At 36.9% G+C, this 23,626-nt stretch overlaps 3 protein-coding genes across 4 annotated transcripts; 2 read left to right on the forward strand and 1 right to left on the reverse strand.

Annotated features, from left to right (window-relative positions):
• Nucleotides 1-472: 472 nt before the first annotated feature.
• On the forward strand, nucleotides 473-4,639 carry LOC137924644 (ciliary microtubule associated protein 1A-like). Its single transcript, XM_068768064.1, has 5 exons — nucleotides 473-558; nucleotides 2,031-2,232; nucleotides 2,959-3,231; nucleotides 3,808-3,910; nucleotides 4,163-4,639. The coding sequence occupies exons 1-5, from the start codon at nucleotides 540-542 to the stop codon at nucleotides 4,247-4,249; spliced, it is 684 nt and encodes a 227-aa protein (XP_068624165.1). The 5' UTR covers nucleotides 473-539; the 3' UTR covers nucleotides 4,250-4,639.
• Nucleotides 4,640-4,932: 293 nt separating this feature from the next.
• Nucleotides 4,933-7,512, reverse strand: mRpL54 (mitochondrial ribosomal protein L54). Its single transcript, XM_068768068.1, has 3 exons — nucleotides 7,298-7,512; nucleotides 5,997-6,142; nucleotides 4,933-5,361 (listed from the first exon to the last, which is right to left on the reverse strand). Exons 1-3 carry the CDS (start codon nucleotides 7,440-7,442, stop codon nucleotides 5,200-5,202), a joined length of 453 nt encoding a protein of 150 aa, XP_068624169.1. The 5' UTR covers nucleotides 7,443-7,512; the 3' UTR covers nucleotides 4,933-5,199.
• Nucleotides 7,513-8,544: 1,032 nt separating this feature from the next.
• Nucleotides 8,545-22,699, forward strand: LOC137924645 (nematocyst expressed protein 4-like). 2 transcript variants are annotated; one of them, XM_068768066.1, is made up of 6 exons: nucleotides 8,545-8,901; nucleotides 9,035-9,077; nucleotides 13,941-14,070; nucleotides 15,412-15,477; nucleotides 17,291-17,623; nucleotides 22,566-22,699. In XM_068768066.1, exons 3-6 carry the CDS (start codon nucleotides 13,968-13,970, stop codon nucleotides 22,610-22,612), a joined length of 549 nt encoding a protein of 182 aa, XP_068624167.1. In that variant the 5' UTR covers nucleotides 8,545-8,901; nucleotides 9,035-9,077; nucleotides 13,941-13,967; the 3' UTR covers nucleotides 22,613-22,699. The 2 variants fall into 2 exon arrangements, with proteins under 2 accessions (XP_068624167.1, XP_068624166.1); XM_068768065.1 differs by lacking the exon at nucleotides 9,035-9,077.
• Nucleotides 22,700-23,626: the final 927 nt, after the last annotated feature.

The following is a 23,626-nucleotide window of genomic DNA, read 5'->3' on the forward strand; positions in this document are numbered from 1 at the left end:
AGCGTACGTGCCTTCATAGTCCCTCAACCTAGTGCAATATGTTGTTTATAAAGGCGATTTGAGCATATTACTTATAAGGGCCAAAAATGAAACCTCTGGACTTCTTAGGAAGCTGGAAGCTCTGCTACCTAGTCACTATAAAGAAATCTAAATCAATTCCCTCCGAGCTCGGCCATTGAAACCAGGAGAAGCGGCACAGGGTAACATTTGCGAACATTGATAAGCAGGTAATTAGTGACTTAAAAAGTCGCTCTGTTTAGGTATGTTCGAAATTGAAATTATTTAATTGTATTTCTTAGTCTTTTAACCAGGAGAATCTGTAATTTCAGGGTGGAGTTGTTTTTGTTAATAAGATAAAACTTTTTTTTGCTAAGACGCACCTCGGGCGCCGCGCCCTGGCAGCCGACGGCGGGCGGCGACGTCGCTGTCACTTCAATTGTTCGCTGTCAGCCGCCGAGCCGCTTGGCCGCGTCAAAATTATGTTGAAGTGAATTTTGTAAAATTTCAGTGATTATACACAAATTAAGCAAATTTAAAAAATGTCCAAGAAACCGTTGGGTAAGTTCCTGTAAACATTATAAGTCGCCCGCGCGAGAGTCCGACAAACATGGATATGAACCTACTGGATCCACAATTGTGATATTTCCTCATGCTCTCGAGAGGTCATAACTCTCCGTTATACAGGATGATTAGTCTTAGGTACAGAAGTTTTAAGAGTTGAATGAATAGCTCATTTGCTGTCAATGTATGATGCATCACAATAAACAACGTAATGATAAGCAAGAAGAAGCGTTTTCAAAATCCAGATGATGACATATTAGACTGAATTGTTGTTTATTATTTGTCCCTGCTGACTCTGTGCAGGCACAAGTTACCAGCCCGTCGCATTCCAGCAGGCGCGATCACTTCATACAGACTCATTAGAAACTGGTGTAAAAGCTCCTTGCTGATAAATGAATTATACATCCCCACCCCTTTGATGCCTTTGCACCTATAACCAATTGCTCGGTAGATTACATACCCTAGTTGAAGTTTATATCATATGATTAAAGACATCTTTTAGCAGTTGAACAAAAATATTAATTTTAGCCAGTATACAAAGACAGGCGTCGAAATGATGTTGGGTAGGTATTCAAATACTCATTTAGTGTTCGTGGTCAACATTGGTGGTAACATTGCACTCTGTCCGCGGTGTTTTTGTAACAGAATGGAAAGGGAAGGGAAGGTTAGTAGTGGTCGTCAACAATTGTAATGAAATTCACAGATTTTACTTGAAATTAATTTTTCAAAGTTGGCTAAATAACGGTTTCTTTATTTTGATGTTTTCGATTACCATAGTGTTTTAGAATAACGAAAAACGCCATCCCTATCCGTCTAATACTTTGCTATTAAAACACCCGTAGAAATAAGTCGTCCGCCCGCCTATTGAAAGTTGAACCACTCGTTATTGGAGCGTTTGTAAAAGCGCGTTGTCTGTTGCGGCGGCTTTCTTCAACACGAGCCGAACGTTGCACAAGGCTATCATCACTCGTAGCGCGGTCAGTCCAGACCTGCGGGTACACTGTTGTGCGACAAAACCAAAGTGATCGCTTCTAAATCTTTAGCTTTGTTTTTGCCACACTTGAGGCTATATATGTTATCGCTCGAATGTTAGACCGCGGAGTCCCAACCTACGACATACTTTAAGCTAAGAGAGAGCGATTCTCTTCGAACAGACGACATACTTCGAATAACATCCGAGTGCGCTGCGTTGACACGCGTCGCCTCAACGAGCCAATCGTATATCGCGTAGGAGACAATCATAATATTATTCCAGGAGGCATAAAAATATCGTATGTATTTCTTTCAATACATGCCTTCCAATAAACCATTCCGTATGGAACAGCCATGTGATTTACTTCACGCGACATTCTTTAAGAATAGAGTTTCTCATTAACGACAGAGAACCATTGCCTGTTCCTAAAACTTATTTGTGGCATTATATGCACACTATGTATATATATACTTACGAATGTGCACAAACACGACAGGTCCCGGGCCGGGCGCCTACGCCCTGCCGCCGACGGTCGGCTTCCAGCAGCATGACCCGTCTCGTTATCGGAACCCCATGTATTCCATCGCGGGCTCCGGGGGCTTCAACTCGCCGCCGCTCGGCCCCGGCCCCGCATACCGCATCGACAGGGTCACGAGAGACGGCATCGTGACCTCACCGGCGTGGAGCTTCGGCGCGAGGTGAGACTCGCTCGCTCGGGTCGGATGCCAATAAATCTATTAAAGCCTCGCCAGCCTTCTGTTCAACATCCGCATCGAAACACTTCTCAAAGAGCTCTCGGACCAGTTAACCTATAGAGAGTATATACCTCCCAAACTATGGATTAAGTGCAGTAACGAAGTCCGAGCAGTCTCCCGGAAGCCTTCCAAACTTTGTTACATAAGTTTCAAATGTAAATACTAACAGGCAAGTATCGCCAACCCGTGTAGCCATACAATCTGAGATGATACTAAATATTTTTATTAATTCTTACTTAGGAACAAAAAAATTAATACACTATTCACAGCCGCTGTGTTCCCGTACGGCCTCTTAGATCATTCTATCAGCGTTAACCGTGTGAAATCCAAAAAAGGACATTTTCATTCCGTGGTTCTGATAAGAGATAATTTACTTTATTATATCATTACAATTTTAGCCGCAATACGTCCACTTCTGGGCCTAGGCTTCCTCCATAAATTTCCAAGTGAACAGGCTGGAAGCGACCTGAATCTGGCGTCTTCCCTTAATCTTAGGATCGTCCGCTCACGTTGTTTCGCAGCGTAGAACGCCCACCCAACGCTGCGCTTGCCGGTCCGTGATATGAACTCCAGAATCTTGTTACATATGTAAGTCATATGAATGCTTTGATGCGCTTTAACAATGCGCTAGTATAAATTAATCCTGACTTTGCAATAACGACTTCGCAGGCTGCCTCCTCGGGCCGCGTTACGAATTCCTGGCCCCGGGGCCCATGCCCCAGAGCGCTGCCCTCGGGGGCCGCAGGCTCCCATATACTCGCTGGGCGCGCGCCCCAATGTAGGCCTGAAACGCGTGGGCCCCGCGCCTAACGCGTACGCACCGCGGCTGGGCCCCGGCACGCCCGCGTACACGATGGCCGCGCGCTTGGGCTTCATGCTGGCGGCCAAGTCGCCCGGGCCCGCCGTCTACTTCCAGCAAGACGCGGACGTCTACAAGACCAGGTTTGTTCAACGTCTTTTGCATTAACACAAACTTGTATTAAAAAAAAATGAATTTCTCTGACATATTTTTACATATTAGCTGAACCAATAGACTTCGAGTGTTAAAAGTTATTTGCTTGTCACAGTCAAATAGAAAAAAACATGAAATTAACCATATTCGAGTTAATTATTTACCTAGTAATTTATATAAAGGTATGTTAACATGTGATGAAATTGGCTTTCTGTGTTGACTTCGCTGTTTCGATGTCGATTCTTTTATCAAAATTTTATATCGTGTTTTTGCAAACATCAGCCCGCCAACGCGTGTATGTGACGACACTTAGTTAAGTTTTAGAATTATAATAGATTTTAAGCGCTCGGAAAAACTCATAAAAATAAACCTCTGGATTATTTATTGGGATGACTTTTTATTAGCTGAATTTCGTGAAATTTGGTTCTCAATACATTTATGGTTTCTACGGTTCACCGTATGGTTGACGTGTGTCACCGTCCTATTGGAACTATACGTAAGATATCAATGTATTTAGGAAAACAAACTTGACAAAAATTCTTTATATTCTAATTGTTCAACAACAGGCCACCGTGCTATACGTTGGGAGCTCGGCTGGGAGGCACGGGTAAGGGCCCGCGCACACCAGGTCCGGCTGCATATCCTCCGAACCTCTATAACACTAAAAAGGTGGGCAGTAGTATGTTTAATTTCTGTTAGTAATGTAGAGGCCACTCTTAAATTGAACTTGTTACACTAACCACCCTAGAGTTTCACAGGTCACTGCGGATATTAATCGACAGAATCGATTAAAGATACTCTTATAAATTTAACGTTTTCTTTTAAGCGTAGGATATGTAACGACGCATTTCAAGTGTTAATGTTGTACTGAAAGTTAAATAGATTGATTGATATGCTATAATTTATTTTTTTTTATTTCAGAATCCATATTCATACTCGTTTGGCACGAAGCACCACGACTACGCTCCTCCGATGATCATTAAAGAAGATACCATGGACTGTCTTTAATAAAACTGCTCTTGAGACATAAAGATGGCACTGGAGAGGCTATACAAACAAATGATTCTTTTTCTAAAGTGACAAAAAAATAAACTTGAACTCGAGTGAGTTCAGGAACTTAAGTCTTGACGTTGGCATCTTTTGAAAACTTTTTTTATCTACTTCCAATGTGTCAAATTGCTTTTTAATAATTGACACTTTGGCAAGGTACAATTCGGTCGTGTACCTTAACACCGTCTTTCGGCATGTGATATTGGACAGTGAAATTAAATTCAACATTTTTTAATGATTAAATTTAAAAAAGGCACACTCCTGCGTCTTCGTGCCATATTTTGAAGTCCCAAGTAGTTGTGGAAGAAATGTCTTCTGCATTAGTCAAATTTATGTTTTGATATGTATCGTTTTGTAATGTCGTTAATAAATAAAATTTTGTTTTTGATTCATTTAGTTTACATTACAACTAAAGGTAACTTTAAACAGATGTTAGATTATTTGATGGAGGTGGATGAGGAAAGGAAAGAATTGTGTAGCCAAGATATATTTGGTTCTGTCCCTTAAAATTAGGCTCCCAAATTGAGTTGCTCCAATAATTTACCAAACAGAATCCATTTTAATAGTTGTCATTGCGCAAATGTCAAAAGAAGTTATGGCATATTGAAATTTAATGTCTTAAAAATTTATTGAAATCAGTTGTCTCTGGCATCATTTAGAGGTAGAAATATATACTTCACACCTATCTAGTTTTTTTAAATGCAATCCCAACTCAATTTGTTGTAGCAAACTATATACACAATTATACACTTTAATGACTAATATTTATTCTAAAGGTTTTAAACATAATTTTCACTTTGACAGTTGCTCATGATTTTATATACACAAGTGTTGCACCTGTTTATATTTTCAAAGGCAAACACAATAGCAACAAGTCTAACAATTTAGTTTAAAACTAGTCAACGTGTTTAGAATTTCTTCATGGCTTTTAGTCTGTTGTTCCTCTTCATACCGGCAGCCCGCACTCGCAACCAATACTCCTTAGTGTTTGGATCCAAATCTTCGATTTTAGGTGGTGCTCCTGTGTTTAGTGACCAGAGCCAATCAGGATATTCACTGTCATCTTTTATCTAAAAATAAAACATTTTAATTAGTAGGTTTTTTGTCAAATTCCCTTTGCATATTGTCTTTTTAATAATTTTACTAGAATAAATTCAAATTGCACTGTTGGAGTAGGACCATTTTATGGGTATTATTGATGAGTGGCAACCTAAGCCATAAAGTAATGTGGAGCATAATGATATGAAGTATAAGATTAGACATTGTATTTTACTTTGGAGTAAGGTGCAGCACCTTGGGTGTGCAATTGTGTATATCTGCAAAAGAGATTTACTTTAAATGTAATTGTACCCATGAGGACTTAAGTTGGATACACTGGCAAAGTAACTGGCAGATAGCAAATTTAGGCAAATAATTAACCGAGAATAATGGCAGTTGTGTTGGCCAACACAGTGTTTGCTGCGGGGACTTGCAAAGTACCAGCGGCAGGAACTGGTGTAGGCACTGTGACATCACACCAAAAGGAAGTGTTAGTACCATGAAATACTCCATCCGATGTGCCAACACAATGTTAAAAATTTTAAGTTATGGTTACAAAAACAAATCAAACAGGATTGGCGATGCCTGCCATCACACACATGTGGATTGCATCTATTCTGTCAAATAAAACTTCTAAATGTTACAATGTTATATGGTCAAGTCTTACCTTGACATCTTCTCCAGTTAGGTAAATGTTAGAGCCACACACTTGGCTCACCAGTTTCTCTGGATCTGTTTCCACGGGCAGTTCTTTCTTCTCCATAGCACCAAGTTTACCCATTTTCTTCTTACCCTTACCCAGGCCCAAAACTCCTGTGTGTGTCAATTATTATTTATAGCAACATTTGTGTGCCTTACATTAATACTAATAGTTCATAATATGAAAGTGCCCATTAAAAAGAAATATAGTATATTCCCTTCTAATAGGCACTATCACCATGCTCTATGTAAGAGAAGAATTAGGTAAACTGACCAGGTCACTTCCTACTCAAATTGAGGGAAATCTATTGAAAGGCCTACATACAGCACTAGATGTGCAACAGCTATAGTAATGTAGTTTTAATTTAGTTCCAATCCACAGTATTATTAATGTCACAGATAAATAAAGTAAAAGTTGCTGCTGTGTGGAAACATAGAATATTTTTTACATATTTTATGGGCCTTTTATTTATCTGCTGAATTTTATTAATTTATAGGGATACTTGTTAAAAAAAAAACATCTAAAATAGCAAATTTTGTTTATAAACAAAATCTAATATGATTTTTGTAATATGACTAAGATAACCATGCGGTTTGAAAACATCCCGATGATTGGAATTTGGAAATCATTTAGTAAAAACCTATGTGAATTAAACATATTGGCCAGAAGCACATTTGCCAGTAGCATACCATTTTAAAAGTGGAATTTGGGTATATGCATGACTATCATAGATTGCAGAAAAATACAGCAAGAATTTAGGTGGAGATTAACAAATTTGCAGCTCATTGGTGGTGTTTATAACTAGAGGCTCTCTCAAGTAGATTCCAACTAAATGCATAAATCTGCTCCTAAGCCATAGTGTATAGGCGTATTTGGTTATGTTTGGTTAGCTATCCTTCAAATAAAGTTGCCAATCCCAGAAAAAACATATTAATAAAGCTCATTTTTTTATTTATGCACTAATCCATGATCAATCTAGTGTCAATAAGCAGGGGATTTGTGTGATGTGTGGTGATAGGTGTGCCTTTCACGGAAGTATGTACAATACATATTTTTCGGGGCACGATGTTCTCCATGCAGAAAACGCAAAATCATTTAGTAAGTCTGTAGTATATTGTTGACAGAAGCCTGTCTAGCTTTATTATTTTATACAAACAAAAATATCAAAACTGAATATCTCCCATATTTTGTTTTGGTATTTTATGTCTTTAATGAAGACGTGTTGTGCATCCGACAGATGCAACTTATCTATTTCTTATAAAACATACCTCCCGCGGCGGAGGTGGTCTTCTTAATAGCGGCGCAGCAAGTTGCTGTCGTGTGTAAACATGAATTGTGTGCACCGGGAATTAAAGGCAATCTCATTGTGGTCACTTTAAATGATGTTCGATAGATATTAAGTATTAACGACATTTTAAATTCTTTAAGTAATAATATTTGAGAGGTTTATTTATGTTATTTAGGTTACACGAAATGACATTAGGATACAGTGTTACCAGTTAATGATATCACCGCCTTCAATTTTATATTGTGATTTTAAAAGTTAAATACCTTGAATTAGGAGTAAATTTTTTGTAACAAACCAATAATTCAAACATTCAAAGTTTATTTTATAACACCAAATAATACAAATCAACAACAAATTGACACAAGAAACGCAAATATAACCGTAAAGTATAAAGCATTTTACTTATTGAGTATAAAGTTAAAAAATATATAGATTAATTAATTTACGGTTCGACATTTGAGCAGCGAATAACTAAAATAAAAGATTTAACATTTTAAAGTCGTATTATGCATTTATCTTTGTATTGTTAATTTTTTATGTATTGCTGTCTTAAAGACATCATCACTTCATTTCATCAGTTAAATTTTTATTACTTATTTTTCTTATATAATGCAAGACTTTTTTTATAAATAAAAACCTTTTTAATAAATATGAAAAGACTTTTTTAATTCCAAATATTACATATTACTTACAGCAAGAGAAATTCTACAGATCCAGCTTTGATCATTATATTGAAGTAATTATGTTCAATACTGATATTTCATACTACATCGAATAATAAATAAGATTGGATAATAATCATAAATAAATTATGATTATTATCCAATCTTAGTTTCACCGGGTTTAGTCGCCTCAATCAACATAGAATTTACAAAATCAACTAAACATTTAAAGATAACGCAATATGGCTATGTTTTAAGATGGTTATTTTTGTTTTGATTGTGGAATTCCTGTAAACAACAATATACAATATACCTGCTACAAACAACAATATTTATTTTAAAATGTAATTTCGTTTACAACTTTCGGATACTGAAGAGTTGGATTTACTTGATTGTAATTATTCAGTCAATTATAAAATTATTTTTTATAACCTGCGATAAAGTATAATACATAAAGAACCATAGAAATTGAAGAAAAAATGTTATGTTTCCATTTCACTAAATATATTTTTCTAGCTAGCAGCACAATAATGTTTGTCACATTAAAAAAAAAACAAAGATTTAGTCGATTTAGTCACCAATGTTGTTGTAGGTGTTGGGCGACGGGATTAAATTATACCAAAATCTTTAAAGGATCCCAGCCTTCAAACTTTGCTCAAGAAGAAAAAAATTGGGGAAAATTGTAGCAGCCTCAGTTTTTATACATCAAAATTGAAAACCTGATCGCAGCGAGATTTATAAAATCGCTGTGATATCCAGTTAAAGGAATGTTTGTTTGGGAATACCCGATAACGGCATATTAGTCATCTTATATTAATATTTAGTTGATATCTCGGCGCGATGTCAGTCCCGGGCGCGGTTTCGACGTACAAGTATGTTTGACCTGGACGAGTTCGAAGACGACTTTAACAGGGCAATACAGGTAGGTCACTAGCCATCTGTTTATCGCCCTCGACTTATGAACCATTCTATCGGTTGATTTCAATACACGATCCGAGTCCGCGATAAGGATACTTGTAATAAAGCGTATTTGTTAGCGTAATATGCACTTTCAGGTATCCGACCTTGGTGCGTGTGTGTCTGTTAATCCTGTAAGACGTAAGTAATCTTACTGCGGGATAAATTAGCTTCGCACACAATTCTGTCTGTGCTTTCTAGCAATTCTTTACGCATTTCTTTATTGGTAATGTTTATTTTAGTAAATGTATATGCAGTTGTTGTGCAATTAGCATTAGAGTGACGAAATTGTGTATGATTTGCTTAGGATTGAGGTCAGTTACCTGCAGTTTACAAGAGCCATTACTCATACCTTAAACTGCTTTTGAAACAAAAATCATGGGAATAATTGATATAGTTATTTATCAATTTCTCCTTACTATGCCCATTCGTAACAATTATATAAAAGCGGCGTTTTGCTGATGTCTGGATAGGACAGCACAAAGATTAATTACTTTTTGATATTTGGGATATATATCTGTTGCACCATGAATTTTAATCTGAAAATCTAGACTGGAAATTAGTTTACTTTTGCTGTAAAATGGATAAGTTCTCTGAGATTACAACATGTGTTTATAGTGACTACTAAATTAATAAACGTTTTCATTGTCATATTGTTATCTGTCAATTGTGCACAGGATATTTGTTATCAAAGTGTGTTTTATTGTCAAATATGAATTGCTTTTTAAACTTATTAAATATATGCTGTCTAAACAAACATGTTAATGTTAGAAGTTATTGGCTTGTTTCATAATAGTAAAAAAACTTTATGTAACATATTACAAGGCAAATTTATTGAATTGTTGAGGGTGTTGATTAATCTTGAATTAAATCAATATTGTGTTTGCCGACAAGTATATTAATTTTTTGAGCATGACTTCCTAGCAACAAAAGTCAAATGTGCAAAGTTGTGACAGTCATTTATACTTTCTGGAATTTATTAAGATTCTATACAACTTTTTAGGTTTTTTCATAAAAGCAATGTACAAAGTATTAGGAAACTAAAGAAAATTTGTTGAATGTAATATACAGGGTGGGCCTCGGAGTTTTGCGAATTTGAAAAATTCATAAAAAACAAAACAAAAGTAATACTAAAATAAATTTATTTTTAAATTAAAGTAAACATTTGGGAAAATAATTTTTTGAAAATAACATCATCCAGATGCGCACCATCCCGCTGCAAACATTTTTTGAATCTCGTCTTCAAATTGCCGAAAACTCGTTCACACATGGCGCGCGGAATTGCGGCCATTTCTCCGTGGATATTGGCCTCCAACTGGGCAATTGAGGTCGGATTATTACTGTAGACTACTTTTCATGTAATCCCACAGGAAAAAGTCTAGTGGGGTTAAATCCAGACTCCTAGGTGGCCATGGAATGTCACCTCGGCGCGAAACGAGTTTTCCAGCGAACTTCTCCTTTAAGACTGCCAAACTCTAGTTAAATGTATGGCATGTGACGCCATCTTGTTGAAACCATGTCGCACTATTGTACCCTTTAAATTCTGACAGCTGCGGGAAAAAGAAATGGCGTAACATGGCTATGTATCGCTCAGTATTTACTGTCACAGAATTCCCTCGCTGGTCTTCAAAGAAAAAGGGTCCGATGATTCCGTGTGCTGAAATAGCCGCCCAAACTGTCACTTTTGGCGAATGCAAAGGCTTTTGGTGTTTGAAACGTGGATTGTCTGAGGCCCAATAACGACTATTTTGTTTATTTACGTGCCCATTTAAGTGAAAATGGGCTTCGTCTGAAAAAAGAATATTGTTGAAGCGCCGAAACCGCTCAAACATTGTTTTGACGAAATCACGTCGTAAATTGTGATCATTCGGCTTCAAATCTTGCACTAGTTGAAGTTTATAGAGGTGCAATTTCAAATCTTTCTTCAAGATTCGACGCAAAATCGTTCTTGATACAGAGAGCTCTGCTGATCGCTTGCGAGTTGATTGCCCAGGCAGAAGCTCCGAATTCGTTTATGTTTTCCCCTGACCTTGTTGTCCTTTTAGGCCCCTTAGGTTTCTGATTGAGGGTCGAACCGGTAGCCTCGAACTTCCTGACCCACGCCCTAATCAAACTTTCACTCGGACACTGTTTTAAGACATGCAATCCATAGTGAGAGCGAAATAAACGTCGAACAATAACGCCCAAATCGGCATTTTTGTAATAATTTTTAACACAGAACGCACGCTGTTCACCCTGGAAGTGCTCCATCGCGACAAAATTTCCGAGAACCGAGCTACAGATCCCCACCTCCCGCACTCTGCCCCCTTACCCCGTTCCAACGCTATAGCGATTTTAAATTCGTAAGCATCCGTGGCCCACCCTGTATGTGAACATAAAACAGTACTATCTTGTCTAGTCTTTTTAGCCCATAGATACCCACTGTATATCATAAACCACCCCTCCAAAGATATCCATGGGGGTATGTTCCATATATGTCATACTTGGCTAGTAGGTTGGAGATTGCAGTGTGGTATTATGGTACATAGGGCATGCCTCTGTCCATCTTCTAGAAAATAAGACAATCTTAAGTCCCTGTCCTCTACTGCTAAGCTATCACTGTTGTACTATATTGACATGTAATGCATGTAATTATAAATTGAATAAAACATAGACTTAAATAATGCTTTCAATGTTAAATAAGTATTTATATGTCACTAGTGGTTATTTCTATGTCTGTAGTTGAAGATGGTGAGTTATGGATGTGAATGTTTAAATAATATAATTTATTTATAATCAATTATCACAGGGAATATACTATAGACTAACAGAAATCAGAAAATATCATCATTATTATCACATCATCTGATAGATACCCACTGCAAGGCACTCAACCACCATGATGATGGGTCTTGCATTGCTTATATCCAGTGACTTTGATTTAGTGGTCTGTTCAATTGGTTGCAGGACTACCAAAGCTGCATCTGCCACTGGCACCAAAATAATATTTTTACTTCAGTAAATAACAATATAAAAAGAATTAGTAAGCAAGGAAGGTCCAAGACCTATTAGCAGAAGAATTGACATAATTATCTTTACCTGTGTATTATGTAGCATATTTATATGTGTTAATCAGCAATATAATAATAAACATAGTATTTACTGTGTATATCATAAAGTATTTAAAAGCATTTTATATATATTTTGTTACTCCTACCTCTATCACTAACACAAATATTAGTAATCTATGCATTGCTCTAGGTTGACTCGTAACGCCTATGAGGTGTTGCACAATGTTGAATAAAACCTGTATTAAATTAATGTTACAGGAAAATATTTAAGATAAACCATCCTTTTAAATATATACTACAATCTATACAATATAAATAGCTCATAGAGTCTATTGGCAAGCTGGGAAGGTCAAGAATTTAATACCAATTAAAAACCAAACATATTACAAAAAAGGAATGAGTCTGTTTTAATTTTAGTATATTAATTTGTTTATACATTGGAAACAATAAAGCAACATATGAAATAATAAGTTAAAGATAATTTTATGATCTACAAATCTAATTTATTGAATTCATCCAGAAAAAATACATATTTCTTTCTCCCGTCTTTCTCATTTATAATATAGTGGCAACAGCCACACATTCTTTTTATATTCAGTTTCATTCAATTCTGTTGAGTTTTATGACCTAAATATCCTTATTCAGCCCTTGTGGTATCAGAATCTGCTATCAAATGATGCTCAATTGCCTTGCATGATATATGCTCTTGTATCCTGTTCCCTTTGTGCTTGCTGCCATGGAGTAATAAATGTAATATGTGAGTTATTTTATTTGTTATGGCAACTTTCAAGCTGGAACTCTAAATAATGTTTTATCATTATGCAAAATATCACACAGCTGGCTGATTATACATTGGCAGGAGCGAAAAGAGATATGTTATCAATCTAGATGGCTTTAGGAATAGAGGCTTACTGCCTATGCAGTGTAGTTTATGTGATGGAGGAATGTTGAACAATTTCCCAAACCACTGTGGTTCCATCAGACAAGCCAGTTATATTTTTATCCATGCTCCATATAAATTAGTTACTTATTTGTCGGCAACTGTTTGTTTACTATACTTTCATGTTCATTCATACGTACATTCATATCAGCCATTTGACAATCGAAGCAAGGTCTTCCCCAAAGAATGCCACAATGGCGGCCTACCCACGTCACGTCTACCGGCTTGTTTCCTCAACACAGCCGTCGTTTGCACAAGCCATGTGTCCTGTCTACTGTCATTTCAGACAATTCAAAAAAAGATGCACAAAAAGGCAGTTTTGATGTTAGGACTTAATGAACAAAATTTTCATGGAGATTATATGTTTGGTTTTTGTATCTGTTGAGTATAGACAGATCATTTTTATATACATAGATAATGTAGAAATCTATTATATATTACTTTTAACAATAAATCAATCTATTATTGTACCTTCCTTTGATTGTAAAGGTGTAAAATTATAACATAGCATTATTTTATATAAACAATAAATAAATCAGATGATGTCTGGGAGGTGCAGACTGGTTATTACTACTAGGTAGATAGTTAAATTTCATCAATTGAAAACTTATTTTTTGAAAATTGTGTTGAACACTATATGTTGAACTTATTAAGAGCCTATTTTGTGGATCTGTTTGTAGTGAAGAGTGATTCCTTTTGAGTTGATTTTGGAACTATGAGTCAAAACTCTGATGTCCATCTGATGTTCCTCGCATTGTTGAGTTGTATTTCTCAGACGTCAGATGGTTACACCATCTTCCAGACGGCATGTCTTGTCTTGTCTCTGCTGTCTGGTTTCCGGAACCAAACGGCAACAGCTTGACAAAGAAAAGACTAAGGAATACATGGTTATCTCTTGTTCAACTTGCTTATTAATCTGTAATAAGCCATTTGCTATTTTTATAACTATATATTGGTTGGAACGATGTTCATAAAGTATGTTTACCTATTTTATAATATTATCGCTTTGTCCAGGGTTACCCTAAACACCGCGGTGGAATCATGAGTATATCCATGATAGTGACTGTGGTGGTGGTGGTGTTCATACTGGCCTGCCTGATCGCCTGCTGCTGCCGGCGACGCAGCCGTGGACAAGTGCTTTCACGTGAGTATATTTTTATGTACATCAGTGAAACTTTGTGAGGGGACAGCTTGATGAGAACTGCTATTGTGTGTTGTTTATTACTCAGACTGCTCTGTACTGTTAAAAATAGGTGGCGAACTGTGCCGCTACCGCCCTGTAGCAGAAGCTGAATCCTTACACAAACACAGTACCGCCCTCTAGTATACCTAAAATAGAGGGCATAGTGATGTACTTCTATTTTCTTGAAAGTACATTTTCTGGTTATTTTATTATGGAATTTTTTATATTATGTAAAAGCATGCATGGGATGTGACTTTTAGCTTGTGATAGTAAAAAGTCTGGACAGACTTAGAGTAGGGACAGATTGTAAACAATATATATATAATATATTAAGCTTTTTATTACTTTATTACTTAATATATCATTAATATGTTATTTATTTATGAAGTCATTATTTTTGTATAGGTTGTATGTATATTAATTGACGACAATCAAGTTATGCGTTCGCCCTTTTAAAGATTTAATATCTAAAGCCTATCACCCTGTATCTTATGTCCTCTAGAAGGAATTGTGAGCACAGGTCCCATAGTGCGCTTGGATTGTAATGAAACGATGTGTAGCACTAAAACAGGTTTGTAAACCCGTCGAATAAGGAAAGCTACGAATTTCCTCATGCCGCACCCGGCCGCGAGTCAATAACTGCATTCAAATATAGTTTTTGTATGTAAGTTTAGAATATTAATGTACGAGTCTTTACTTATTTAGATTTGTGGCTTTTTGATATGTATATTTACAAAACAGAATCTTTGTTGTTGTTTACTACACTAAGATATTACGGAGGCGGCTTCAATGTGATATCAATAGGAAAATTAACAGCATGAACTGTTACTGGAGTTTGGTCATATATTTTATCGTCTCACTCGCCTATTAGAACACGAGTTCTTCGACACAAAAGCTTGGCTTTGATAATAAGACGTAATGTTACATGTTAAAACCTGTTTAAGAAAAAGATCTATCTTTTTGATATAAAAACGTTTCACGTATTTTTCTAATATAAAAAGAATTTTGTGTTGTAAAAATCCGAATATCAAATTATTTGTCCATTTTATATTAAATTAATTTTACGCAGTGTTGCAAAACGGCGGATGTAGTTGAGTTGTTCTTGATTAGGCTCCACAAGGTGATGTTAAGGAAGGCAATGATACGGCCGACTTGTTCGTGAAACTAACGTATTGTGTACAGTCATTTTAAGGTCAATGACCTCCGTAAGAGACGCTCTTCTGAATGAAGCTAAACTTTATAAGTAAGTGTTTTGTCCGTCACCATTGCATCGTCTTTTCCACGTGTGATTGTTTGTCGCAGCTCCCCCGGCAGTGGCGCCGCCCGGCCCGGCGCCCTACCCGCAGCAGGAGTACACTGCTTATCCAGGTATCCTATATATATATTCTGTATTACTTTTAAAACCGTGTATGTCATTGTCAAACTATACTACAAGCATACCCACTACAAAGTATAGGCTCCCCCCAAAGATATATGTGTGTATTCAGAGGACGATGGTGCCCATCCTCTAGAAACTGGTTTTTGTACAGTGGCAACCTTATATGCATAATGCATAAAGTGTGAACTTTATAAGATCGCGAGCCGCGAATCGAACCAGTGAGGCGATCGCAAGTCGCAGTCTTCCACCGCTGGGCTATCGCTCCAGATTTTAAATTCGGGCAAAATTTCTTTTGGGTCGATTTATAATAACAAAGCTTGTTCCGGAAGCTTTCTTATTGTTTGTCTAAAATCAACTTTTATTTCTCTTGGTTACGCCATGACTTGAAAAAGACTTCCGATTTCATTCCTCTTGTTCATGGGTTTTGTAACACTTTATAAAAGGTTCTAATGGAAAAAATAAGAAAAAATTGCGAAGGAACGTTAAAACTTTTACAATTTTTTTGTCTGTTGTGACTTCGGCCGTGTGACAGACAGTACAAATGCCGCTAATTTAAATTGTAGTATTTATCGATCAAATAATTACTATATTTCAAATTTAATTAATAAATAAATTGATCACTTTGAAAATGTAACAGTAAAAAGTTTTTATTTTGAAATGCAACAGAGCAATAACTTAGTACATAAAGTTTGTGGGGGACAGCTAGCAATTCAAATAAAGTTATAAATAATTCAATATGTAATTCTGATAAGTGGGTTTTACCTGCCGTATCACAGTTTCGTGTCGATCGTGTTGAGATAAGTTGCTTCTCAACGCACTGAGCGGCAGCATCAGGTGCTAGCGGACTCGGCACTGATATGGTCGCATCTGTTTTAATTATAGTGGAATGAATTATACAGGAGGCTTCCTACAGATCATTATTGCTACTTTCCTTCAATAAATTGTTTTAAATAAACGCCTATCGTCAGCTATAAATGCCTTTGTTTTTCAATCTATTTTCAATTTGACGCAAGTCAAAGATTTCATTTAACTAAGCATATAGTAGTAAGATGCTTCAGTTTTCAGACCTCAAGCCCCTGTCCGCAGAGCGACGCAATGAGAATTAACTCCTAAATAACAATCATTTGTTTTGAAATAATATACTTGAAGGTCTCAACTCCTATCAGTGACGCAGATAAGAATGTAAATTGAATTTATGATAAATGACACTTCGAATCTGGTTCATGATTGTAATTGAAATACGTTTTATTTATTCATTTTGGTATCAAACATCCTTATAAAATATATCGATTATTAAAGCGATATATTCAAAAAGATCTGTAGTCCCTTTTATGAACTAAAGCAGTGGTTTCCAACGTGGGGTCCACGCCCCACAGGGGGGCAAATCGAAATTGGAGTCGGCACGAGTTTAACCCTTTCATGTGTTACACCCCCATAAGTAAGATTTATAGAAAGCTTATGGTGAATCATAACATATAAGATATTAAAACATTCTGAACTAAAGTTTTCATCATCGTCGTTCAAGACGTAAGACGTCCGTCAACTGCTGCACATAGACCTTTCTCGTAGATTTCCAGCAGGGCCCGTTGGGAGCGGATAGCATCCAACGTCTTCCGATGACCTTAACAAGGTCGCCTGTCCAGCTGCACACGGATGTACTTTGCGCTCGCAAGTCCGTGGTCTCCGCTCCAGAACCTTAGAAGTCCCAGCGATCATTTGTGCTGCACGCTGTGGCCTGTCTTCCGCTTTAGCTGAGCTCTACTAATTTTAGTTGAAAAATAAAAAAATAAATTTGTGTGACAGTTCCAGTGGCGACCGCTTACCCAGTGGCGTCTGCGGCCCCTTACCCGTCGGCTGGGGCACCGTACCCGACCGCGTCTCCGTACCCGACAGCCGGACCTATGTATCCGACGGCCGGGGCACCATATCCAACGGCCGGAGCGCCGTACCCAACCGCCGGTGCGCCGTACCCGACAGCAGGAGCCCCATACCCAACGGCAGCACCATATCCGACCGGAGCACCATATCCTACAGCGGAGGCGTCGTATCCGACCGCCGGGGCTCCTTATCCGACGAGCGGAGCACCGTATCCGACGCACACTCACGCGTCTGCTCCGAGCGCGCCAGAAGCAAGCGGTATGTGTTTTTGAGTTGCATATTTTTTAATGCTCAGTGCAATAGTGTATGCAGGGTTCAATAGCATTACCGTCACCGGGAATATTACTACTCTAACTAGCTACGTGCTCAACCATAGGCCTCCTAAACTTTGTAATGGTTCGAAAAGTCGACACATGGAAATACATCCCTGCCGCAGTTGTTGCGCTCTAATTTTTATATTAAGAGAGAGAGAGATTGAGATTGAACCTATCTATACAGAAAAAATAGTAGTGTCTATTTGTAATATTAAAATTAGCGCTTTTTACTTCATGCCTTTATACGGTACATATACCAATTTAAAAAAATGATTTTTTTATTTTTTTTTGTCTGTCCGTCTGTTCCGGTTAAACTCTGAAATAGCTGGACCGATTTTGACGGGATTTATACAGGCAGCTGCTGATATAATAAGTAGTAACATCGGCTACTTTTAGTCTAGAAATAATAATTGAATAACATCTTTTTTTTTAAATTCCTCACGGATGAAGTCGCGGGCATGGCTAGTGCTAAATAAATAAGAGATGACGACTTTAGGACTAGTTACCGGCAATAAAGCGTTATTACTGCAACTATCGTTTAATTACTGATTACAAGATGGTAATCACTTGTAATAATGCACTACTTTGGTATTTTAGTGCGAATAATGATGTGTATAAACAGGGAAATTGTTTTTTTAAATAATGTCTGTCTGTAAATTGTGTAGCTACCTGAAAACATAATTGGAACGTAAATATAACTGAAAAAAAATCATTACATTACAAAAAATAATCGGTAGTCTATGGTACGTACCGTAAATTGTAAGAAATATTTTATATAAATCAACATTAGCCTACAATTTACTGAAATTCAAGTCAAGGTCGCAGCCTTCGCTTTTATTTTTACTCGGGCAGTATGATAGTGTCGACCTTTGACACGAAATAAAAAAAATATTCAAGGCTACGACGGAAATTGATTAGTCACGTCATTTGGAGCGATAGTAGACTCATTGCTGTTATAAATATATTACAATCTCCATAATAACACAGCGCATTAGGCGCGGCGTGGAAAACACGTTATATTCTCATATAACGCATTATACTGGTTGAAACAGCGGTAGCGATATCACGTCACATGAACTCGTGCGTGTATTGCACAGACGACACTAAAGATGCGATCGAAAAATTCATCGATGTGAATACGACAACCGCCACACAGACACTGGCGCCCAAACTGTGGATGCTAATATGGAGTAGGGATGAGGAAGTGGTCGCACCAAACGTAATTTTTTAAAACTGGACATTGCTAAGACGCCGTTAAAAACAAACAAGACACGAAAGATTTAATAACTTAAGATATAAGTTAGGAAATACTTTATGAGACTTGTTGATACTGTGACGTGTAGAAACGTGAGAAAAAAAAATCGTAAATTTCAGTGAAATTGTTAAAACAACGGACACTAACGTCTAAAACACAAAAAAAAGTGTAATTAAAAATAAATATTTAGATCATTTGTCAGTAAAATCATTTGCAGCTGCAATTAATTAACCTTTATACAAAGAAACTTCTCGTTAAAAGGGCTTTTAATTTATTATAAGGTCAAAAGAAATTTATGAATGAAAATATATGTTTTATTGAAAAGCAAACTAAAAACATTATTTGCTCTGCGTACAAACTGTTATAAATATAACAGTATAACGCGAAAACCTACGCGTTATAGGAGGGTTACACTTTTTATACGAAAAACATGCAATCGCATAATATACAAGGTTTGGTCCTCGTGGAAACCCTTGGAGGAGTGCTTATCGACGAGTGACTGCCCAAGTAATGGTCCCTTCGTGGGGTCCCTTATGCCCAGTCACTTCTTGGAGCGTTGACATAGTAGTATGAAGTGGCCAGAGCCGAGGATCCTCGGGATACATAGAGATAGAGAGGATTATGCTATCTGCAGGAACTGCTGCGAGATTGAATCATAAACGAAGAGATCCGCTAAAGAACTAAGGTCGCCGACTCAGAATTGCGCGTTCAATTCAAAGTGAAAAGTTTCTCGGGCGGCGACCACGAGCCGGTGGACGCGACGTGGGTACAGGCTGGTTCGAAGGTATAAAGGATTGATGAACGTCGCTGGATATGGGCGATATGGCTATGCCTTTATGTGTGACGTAACATTTTGCTCCGAAAGTATTCACAAGCTAAAACATACAAATAATTCTTTGAAATCATACATATTCAAATACGATGGCTGCGGTAGCTTACCACCAGTTGCAGCAAGACACGCAAATTCCTGCAAACGTGATATTTTATATAACACATGATTTTACAGTCGAAGCGTTTGTTTCGTGCTGTTTATGTAAATATTTTAAAAAGGCACGCTATCGTCTGCTTGCGTGCCGCGCCCGTGTACACGGGTGTGTGTGCACGTTTTTGCGTGGTTTTTTGTGTTGTGATGGGACGTAAAGTAAATTCATTAGGGCATAATTGTAAAAAATATTTTTGAAATAATTACACTGGTGATTTTAAAATAAAAGACTGAAAAAAAATTCTTTGATTTGCGAAGATGTTTCATCACTTTATTGGTTTTAAACAATTCAATAGAAAAAATATATAAATATGACAAACTGGGCAAAACAGTAAATGTTGAAATATATCTGCAGCACATGAACTATCAAACACACAAAGTTTCAATAGTCTTATTTATTATTTTTCTATGTTTCCGCGCAGTTTTAAGTTTGCTATGGGACTTTTATAGCGTTAGAAATGTGAGATTCTTCCTAGGGCGGGTAGGTCTTGTAGGTGATGACAACATGAAGTACAAAGTTTAAGTGTGTGTGTGTAGATCAAACTTAAAAGTAAGAAAACAATATTCATCCAATTAAAGCCGTGTCAACCAATCACAAGGCGAGAAGCATTGTAGAGCGCTGTCTCTTTCGCCCCACGTAAATGTAGAGCGGCCTGGCGTGGGATTCCCCTGTCCGATGCGCCGCTGACGGTGACGTCATGTGCGTCCTACAGGAAACATGACGTACAAAGCATACATATATATAATATATAACGACAACTTAAATCAGTAAAGTCGTTATCAAGTTAGGACTTGATGAAGTGAAACGGATTATTTTTTTCAAATGGCAAAACTCAACCATTCCAAGCACAATTAGAAGCTGTTTTGGTATATAACCAGTAGACATACTGGTCACAATTTTTTCGTGCTAAGGGTTCCGCAATATGGCCTCAGAGTGCCGCGAGGGCTGGACCTGTCATCGCGTTATAAGGAGTATATGTGTCGCTAACGCTATGTATTGTCCTTAGCTTTCTTTGGCATGGCGGCGCCCGGCTGGCATCCGCAAGGTGGGCCACTACTTTACTGTAGCCGTGCGCTTCGTGCGCGGGAATAATACACAATTAGCAAGTTGTAGAGACTTCTTCGTATGATTTTCGTAGATAGTGAAATCATTAGCTCATTAGTATGTATTGGTTTTAATTTACGTAACCTAGTGGAAAATTTGTAGATTTTCACTGACCGCCGCTATATGCATGCAAGACCCAGCCAAACATTTGAATGGATACGACATGTTTGTCATTATCATCATTTCACATTAAATGGTGTTAATAGATACTGTACGCATATGTTCTAGCGTACTGAATTTTTTAGATACAAAACTCAAATCATGCCCTAAACAGCAAACATTTCGAAATATTTATTGATAGTTTTTTTTAACCGTGAACAACCGCTCTCGCAACTATGCAACGGTATCAGAGGATCTCTTTGCCAATCTCACGTAAGAGGAATACCTTTAATATATCTATATACTGAGATTTTATTTAGCGTTCTTTTCCTTTTTTATTCGTTTTCATGACGACCAATGCTAGAAATAATCGTGATAATGTACACCACCCTTATAAATGTAAATCCTGTATTTATATCACTAGTGAAATTATTAACCGAAACTTTCAAAGCTAGTTGAAGTTAACTTATGTGTTATAATAAAACAAACTTATAGCGCGAGGTAAAATACAAGCAGCGCCATCTAGCGAGTCATTAGAGGAATCCAGAAACATTTAGATTAAAAGACAGCACAGATCGAAATAAACGCCTACATTAAAACTTTACTCATCTACGAAAGTAATCCATTGTATCATTATTAACTAGATTTAGGTTTTAAAATTATTTAATCATTCAATTTACATATACATTGTTGCTATCTTTATTATTTGTCATCTTTATTTATAGTTTAGGATTTATACTTGTCTGGTAACCCCATTGTGACCGCCATTAAACCATCCAACAATCGCTGTGGAGACAAGACGTCAATCAGCAAAACAATGTAGACTCCTCTGACTTTGCTTGCGATAGAATAGTTTGTGCTGTACTAGTATCGTACTAACTACGTATCAGCTGGCTCGACACTTGACACTCTTAATTTAATTCTTGGCACATTCCAATCTCCGTTCATTAAATCTATATCATATAATTAATATATTAACAATATTAAATATATTACAAAGCAACACTTGAAATGTTATACAAAAATTGTAAGGGCATCATAATAAAGTATGCTCGCCTCAGAAATACCAACTGCACTTTAAATATAAAGATATAATTCACTTATTCCACATTTTAACTTTTAACAGAACTCTTATTGATCGTCAATTTTTTTTAATCTCTTTCATTTTTTACTGTGTTTCGCAAAGTGTTACAGTTGTGGAGAAGAATCAGGAAACAACTCCACGACAACACATTTTAAACAAGTTAAAGAATAAAGATGTATGCATATATTGTTTATTAAATACAGACAAAAAAGTACTAAACAAAATTTAATTAAATAAATTTGGTTTTAGATTATTAGTCATATCATTGTATTGAATAAACATGTACTTTTATGAGATTATGTTGTACTTGTGTTTGTTGGGTTTTTGCATTCAGGAGTGTAATTAAATTATATGATTCCAGCGATGCCGCCATCGTACGAGCAGGTCGTCGGCAAGGGTCACCAGTAAACTTGAAGTGGTCTGGACTTCGTGGGCACACGTGGGCGCATATGGGCACCCGTGGGCACACTACCTTGGTCGCCAAATCTTCAAAGTGCATCCAGTCTACACCCTCTTCCCTGCTTAGCGGGCCCTAAGCAGTGCTAAAACAACTATGAGTGATTTTATTTTATTTTAAGAATTTTTAATTTTTTACAATTATTTTTGTGATATGAAAATGTATTATTACTTTCCTAAATGACACTCAAACTATTAAGTACAGTGTAGACACCCGGACACCCGGACGGCACATGTGTCAAACCAACTGTCGCACCGGCTGTCTGTCGAATTCATCCAAGGTTTTATGATTATCAATGTATATTATATTTATAGATAATCTATAATGTTAGAGAAATTAAATTGATGTATGTGCTCTCGGTGGAAATATATTACATTTACTCAACACTAGATATAGGGTGAACTATTTATCTGCACGTCCTCTTAAAACTCAAGGACTGCAAGGACGGAGGACTTGTGTTTGATTTGATTACTGGATTCACATCAAAATACTAAAAATATTCAGGCATCTACGTTTAATAATAAGACATTAAAAATAACATGAATGTATTTGATTCAATCGGCTTCCCTCCACATGCCTGTCATGTACAAAACAGTTTTCCATACATTTATAGTAGGTATTCAAAACGAACAGATGGCGCTTTAGTTACAAAATTGATTTTAAATATAACCAAATGTGATGTTTTATCCAGAATGCATGTAATGCAGTTGCAATATATGCAGTTGTAGCGGTCAGTACAGTGACAAACATAAATAGAACCTTCGGTAGAGGCTACAAGTGTCATACCTTATACTAAATATTATAAAAGTCTATAAATATCCTCTTTAGTACGTAGTAACTGATTGCCTCCAGAGATTAAAATTATTAATATAGAAAAACATGGTCTATGGTATTTTCTTTTTATTGTGGCAGCACCGGCGACATATTTGGTGTTGCTACAGTGACAATTACTTATTAAATTTGAT

Source organism: Battus philenor, unplaced genomic scaffold (assembly GCF_028537555.1).
Source record: "Battus philenor isolate CCGP_79_NKW_IND1 unplaced genomic scaffold, ilBatPhil1.0.hap1 SCAF_24, whole genome shotgun sequence".
In the NCBI taxonomy this organism is placed as follows: domain Eukaryota; kingdom Metazoa; phylum Arthropoda; class Insecta; order Lepidoptera; family Papilionidae; genus Battus; species Battus philenor.